The 6371-nt window shown below is 45.3% G+C and overlaps 1 protein-coding gene across 2 annotated transcripts in view; it reads left to right on the top strand.

The window, feature by feature from the left end:
• The window catches only part of FARP1 (FERM, ARH/RhoGEF and pleckstrin domain protein 1), a 336645-nt gene that overhangs the window by 9233 nt on the left and 321041 nt on the right, over positions 1 to 6371 (top strand). Inside the window, exon 1 of one of the 2 annotated variants that reach the window (XM_014600372.3) lies at positions 1381 to 1609. The exons of the other annotated variant lie outside the window; for it this stretch is intronic. Within the exon in view, the coding sequence (XP_014455858.2) occupies positions 1573 to 1609 (37 nt within the window). The 5' untranslated portion in view covers positions 1381 to 1572. Of the gene's footprint in view, positions 1 to 1380; positions 1610 to 6371 lie in introns of those variants that run through there. 2 annotated transcript variants of the gene reach the window in all.

The raw sequence follows: 6371 nt of genomic DNA, 5'->3' as shown, positions 1-6371 counted from the left end.
CGGACTCGATGATCTATTGAGGTCCCTTCCGACCCTAGCATCTATGAATCTATGATCAGAATAAAAGGTGGAAAACATCCCAAAAAGAAGCCTGCCTCAATGCAGAGGCCATCCACCTGGATTATGCTCTTTGCCTGAAGATTTGCAATTTCCTGGGAGGTTGGCAAGTACCAGGTGCCCCTAAGAGCTTCTTCTGCCAAAGTTTACTCCACATCTAACACCTGTGATGTTGACAGGCACACCTGGACCTGACTTTCTCTTCTCAGCTCAGAAGCTAGAGCAGAGGCCTCTCCACAAGAGCTCGCTCCAGTCCCTTTGGAAGCTTCAATTGCTGCTACTAGTTTAATTTTATGGCTCCGTGGAGGTTGTTTAATGAGGGAGAAAGAAGTAGGTTATACTCTGACTAACTGGAAAATGTGCACCTATTACCTCTCCATCTATCCTCTCCTGTTTCCGTAGAGCCTGTGACAAATCCGGACAGGCACTTAGGAAATGATGGAGTGGGGACACACGCCCTCTGATAAATTGGGTGTTTATCTGTTCATGTTTTGAAGCAGGCATCCTCCTGGTGTTAAAAACTGGGGCTTTTCCTGGGGTCCTGGACTGGTGGAGATCAGCTGAGGCAACAGATCTGGAGGACTCCAGTTCCTGCTGAGGAGAGCTGCCTCCTGTTGCCACAGGCTCTGGGATTTGGCAGAGACCCAGGGCACACGGGGCCCTCCTTCCAGCAGGGACTAACTAGGCAGCCTGGACTGAACAGGAGCTGCTCTACCTGCAATATCAGCCAGGGAAGCAGAGGGGTGGGGAGTGGGGTTCCCGCAGCCAGAGCTGCTGCCAAGCTAAGCAGGCACCGTGGGGGGCGCTCCCCGACCTGGCAGTGGGAACAGCCCTGAATCGGACTCCCAGGTCCCGCAGGGTCCCCTCAGCCTCAGCCCTGCTCTTTGTTACCACAGCTCCAATGAATCCTGGTTTAACCCCTTCCCTGCTGCCTTCCCCAAGCGCGCCCCACTTAACCCCTTCCCTGCTGCCTCCCAAGACAAGTACGCCTCCCATCCCCTCCCCAATTTAACCCCATTCCCTGCCGCCCCAAGTCAAGTCCGCCTCCGCAGCCCCCTGTAACCCCTTCCTTGCCGCCTCTTCCCCTCCCCCCAGCCCCATTTAACCCCTTCCTTGCTGCCACCCCCAAAGCAAGTCCCCTATGCCCGGCCCCGGAGCGGCGGCAGCAGCGACGGAAGGTGCCCGCCCCGCGGCCGTGGGGGGGAGGGGAGAGGAGAGGCGGGCGGGGCGGCAGGACGCGGCGGCGGCCGCTGGAGGGGGCTGTGGGCCTCCGCCGCTTCTCGCTCCTCCCGCTCCCGCCGGCGGCTCCCCCTGCTCAGGGGCGGCGCGGCTCGGTCCCGCTCCCGCTCCCCCGGGCTGCAGCAGCAGCAGTAGCAGCGGCGGCGGTAGCGGTGCGGGGCTCGGCTTCCTCCTCCCTCCCTCCTTCTCTCCGTGCCGAGGCAGCAGCGAGGCGGGCATGGCAGCGCCGCCGGCCGCTCCCTGCCCGCTCCCCGCCGCCGCCCCGCCGAGCCTTTGATGGCCTGGAGCTCCGCCAGCCCCGGCCCCGCGCACGGTAGGAGCCGCCCGGGGAACAATGGGGCGCGGGGAGCACCCGGGGCAGCCGCCGGCCCCGCCTCTGCCTCGGGGCCGTCGGGCGGGGGGGAGTGGTAGGTGGGGGGCGGTAGGGGTGGGAGGAAGGGGGTCATTGTGGGTGAATGAGGGCATATGGGGGCATTAGGGGTGGATGGCGGGGTCAGTAGGGGTGACGGGGTGGAGGCGGGGGGTAGATGGCTACGTAGGTGTGTCAGCGCGGTCTGTGGTGTGCGCGCCCCCCCGCCGTGAGCCCGAGCACGGGCTAATCGCCTCTCCCTCCTGGCACAGGTTTGCTCTGGGAGGCGGGCAGAAAAGTTTGGCCGTGCCCGCCCCCACACTGTGGGCCCGGCTGTGCTCGGAGGGCAGTCGCCTGCCCCGGGGGGGGAAGGGCTGCAGGAAGCGGAGCAGGGTTTGGATCCAGGAGTTTAAAAAAAAACAGTGATAAAAGATGGGAGGGTCTCCGGGCAGGGGGTCTTCCCCCGCCTGCCTCTGGAGGCAAGGCCACAGCAGCCGCCAACTCAGAGGAGTTTGGCAGGTCTCTGCTGTCCTGTGTCACTGCTGCAGCAGGGCGAAGGACTGGCGTGGTTTTCCCCAGCCCTGGACTCCTTTACACACTTGCCTCCCCATCCACTGGTCCTCCCTGCACAGGGAGAGAACCACTGAGGGAATGGTACTGCTGTTTGGCAGGTTTATTGTTATTTTTCTTCCTTCAGGTACACGGCTTTTTTCTTCTCGTGTTGTTTCCAGTGTGTCTTTGCAGGGGGCAGGGGGTGTTGGAGTGGATCCAATGCAAAGGAAATTCTGCAACCACCCAGAAAAGCAAGCCTCTGAGCGTTGTATTTTGTTGAATACATCTTGCCTGCTCTAACAGATCAGAGTCCTAGAGAATGAGGGTTAGTAGGGACCTCAAGGAGGTCATTAGTCCAACTCCCTGCTCAAAGCAGAACCAGCCCCAAGTAGATCGCGTCCAGACACCAATACGTTTCAAGTCAGATGCTCATGTCAGAATACCAGTAGACAGATGAAACTTGTCTGGGTCTGTTCAGCCAGTTAGAAAGCATGGATGAGAGCTCTTGAACTGTGGGGCACACCTTGGTTTCATACCAAAGGTGAAGTCCTCACCTGATTAACTTAAAACGAAGAAGACTACATTTGCTGTCACCAAGACAGAGTATTGCAGAGTGTGCGCTGAACCCTCATTTTCCAGATGTGGGTGCATTGGGAGGCTGTGGTTAGGCAGCAACTTTCTTTGTCCCTCTGTTCTGGCCTGGCTTGTCACTGAGTGTTCTCTTCTTGTTTAGGCAAGATATAGTTTATCTATATTAAATTACTGTGCTGCTTAATATTTTTGGCTTTGTATTTGTAAATAAAAACTTCAATTTACATCTTTACTTTAGGATCTGATAAGTTTGCTTCCATATCCCATCATCCACTTTTTTTTTTTTTTTAATATACCTTTGAAAAATAGCAGAAGGCTGAGGGGAACTGTTAAGACCAAGTTACATCGATGCAATTTAAGACATTAACATGCTGACAGACTTCCTTTGAAAGTTTGAACACTTTCTCTCTCCAAATACATCTTATTCTCCTGCTTTTAGTCTTATTTTTTATGACAAAAGAGATATGGATGATGACGATGATAACTAATGACAAATATTACCATAATAGGAAAAATGAGAAGACCATATATTATTTTGTATGTTTTAAAATATCTTTTACGTGGTCAGTTTATTTTCCCCAATTTTTGTCTGGCTGTGCCAGCTCTGCAAGCAAACAAATGAAAATGGAGAGAGCACTTAAGTAAGAACGTGCAACTTTAAAACAACAACTATTGGAAGGGGACTGGAAAGCTGATATAGTATCCGACAATTATTTTAGCTAGTTTTTAAATTTGCAACATTTCAATTTGAAATATTCCCTTTAATGGTTGTGCAATGAAAAATTAAGGTTTAAAAACAGGCTGCCACTTACCAATTTCTTTGTAATTTTGTTACCGAGAAATGACCAAAGAAGAGTACACCAACTGGAGACAACAGGAAACAAAGTACTTTTCATGGATTCATAGGTTTAATAGAAATTAATAAAATATAGTGTGGGAATTTAAGCAAAAGCTTAATTGTATAAATACAGGTATAGAGCTAACAAGTAATTTCCACCCTCTTGTTGTTAGGTCAGATTCACTTTACTTCAAACAAATAAAATAACAAACTTCCATTTAGGAAATTAGGCTACTTAGCAAGCCTGTTTTAACTTATATCTTGTTCCTAAAACCATTCACTTTGTTTAGGGAGGGAAGGGAGACAGTCTCAAGACTGATATTAATGCTGGCTGTTAATAAATCATGCAAGCTTTACTACACTGTTCCTCTGATTTTACATTTCCTTACCATTCAATTACTGTCTGTCTCCTGATTATGGGATATTAAAACAGTGGTTTTATTGTGCAACACAAAATAAGAGCTAACTCAGACCTTAAAACTTAAGGCACTTCTTAGATGGGATCCCAGGTTTCTAAGAGTGAATTGCTAGAGCAGTGGTTCTCAAACTTGTTAGACTCAAGGCATTCTTTCGAGAATGCCAGTATACTCATTTTTGACTAAAGGAAAAATAATAGAGTAGTTTTACTGTTGCAAAGGTTGCAGAAAGGCCACACAGCAGGGCAGAATGGATTTAACACTCAGGATTTCTATTTGAAATTTCTGGGTTTATCTTATGAATAAATCTTTTGAATCTTGGATTTGAAAATACAATATTAGGACATTTTATGTCTACGTAGAAAACATTTACTACATTTATTTGCTGATTAAAACTTGATTTAATTAATGTTTTTGTTCTAAGTAACCTTCTATTCAAGAATTGATTGCCATCCCCTACCTTCCTGGCTATATTGATATATAAATTCAGAGGTTTTTTTAAGTTAAGGCATGTATGTATGTGTCTGTCTCTTCTCTTCCTTGGTCTACATCAGTCTCTCTCTCGAGTTTCTTTCTTTTTGAAGAAAAGCAAGGTGAAAATGCTGCTTACTGAAGTTGTGTCCACCAGATTGTAGAGGCACCTTGCTTATTATGCTGCTTCTTGTTTAAGTTGGCAATAATGTACTTTTAAAAGGCCGTCCTTGGCTTTCTCAAACACAGATTTCAAGAGCATAAATTGTCTGTGGAATATGGTAGATTCAGTTCACTGAAAAGTCAAGGATTGTATTTTTCTGAGTTTGTATGTGTTTAGCAGTTTCTGACATTTAAGGTTTGTAAAGAGACTGTTGAATTAAGATGGGACTAAAGGCGAGCTTTGCTTCTCTAGTAGTAAAGTAGGCATAGAGGGACTAATTATTGGCACTTACAAAGGTCATCAGGCTCAGTCAGCTTTAAATTTGTGCAAAATGTCAGTAACTTGGCCTGTGGAAATATAGATGAATTGGACAATTAGGTCACCCTTCATCAAACATGGGTGCTCTATTGTGTAGGTTTAGTCACAGGATATCGGATTTTTGACCTTGTCTGTAATAAAATCAAGCTGATTAAAGGCTATGGAAATTAAAATGCAATAGGTTTGTTTGAGGAATTTATGAGTGTTTAGAAAGTATAGTTACATTGTCTGATACCAAAATTTTAAATTTAAATTTCAGAAAGGACATTGGGACGGCAAATACCTAAATAAAATGAGATCTGAGCTAAATTTGATGGCTCTTGCAGAGGATGTACAGCACATCTGAAAAATTGCATTTCTTGACATCATTTGGACTTTTGGGGGCTCAAAATGTGTGAAAATCAGTGTTAATGAATCCTGTACAGTAGAATGAGATTAATGAGGGTCTAAACATGACAGAATTGAAGGAACCAAAGACAAACCTGGAAGTTTCCAAATTTCAGAATGTTGTATTACAGACCTCAGAAAAGTAGGCATTTTTTACTTTATTATATTTTGAGGAATACTTGCAAGTGAAATGATCATTGGTAGAAAAAATATATAAAAGGTTACTATTTCTACCAATGATGTTTTTCCTCCAAATGTTGTTGACTTTGAGGCCAAAGTAAATGAGTGGAGCTTGTGGGGTCACTGAAATTAGCATAGTGAAAGTACATTAAAAGACCATGTGCATTATTAAACTCAATTACTTTCAATTTGACAGATGTGTCTAATCTCTTATCATGATTTTTAAATTGCCTTTTCAGACTTATTTTCTCATTGGCTGATAATGCAGAAAAAGAAGTTTACACATCACCTGCTTAGCTCTTTTGGAAATAGATAACTCCCAAAGACACTTCTTCAGGCACAGGGTATTTCCACAGAGGAAGTTTGCCTCATTAACAGACCTGTTGTACTGACTAGTTAAATTTGTGGTCTCTGTAACAAAGTATCACTGCTAGAAACAGTATAATGTTTTATTATGGTTGCAGCCACAATACAATCTTTTAATTTGGTAGTCTATTGATCTATACAACTAGAGAATATATATCTACATTATCAAGTTAAAGATAAGCTATTTCTAAGTAACTTAAATCTGCATACAGTGTTGCATAGGGAACAAATCAGGGATAAGTCTGAGTTGGTATTTCAGGGTTTCAGTGTAAAATTAATTTAAATGGCAAATACGCTGTTCATTAATTTGTTTTAATGTACTTTATTCTATTCTGAAATGGATTAGGGTCATAAACTGTATGAATCATGGTGCAATTATTGAACAGAATTTTTTTCATAAAACAAAGTAAGTGTTCTCCTTTATCCTTTGTTCTTTAAAGAAAG

Source organism: Alligator mississippiensis, chromosome 1 (genome assembly GCF_030867095.1).
Source record: "Alligator mississippiensis isolate rAllMis1 chromosome 1, rAllMis1, whole genome shotgun sequence".
NCBI classification, from domain to species: domain Eukaryota; kingdom Metazoa; phylum Chordata; order Crocodylia; family Alligatoridae; genus Alligator; species Alligator mississippiensis.
The sequence above is the reverse complement of the archived record's forward strand: the minus strand, read 5'-3'. Positions and strand labels throughout refer to the sequence as shown.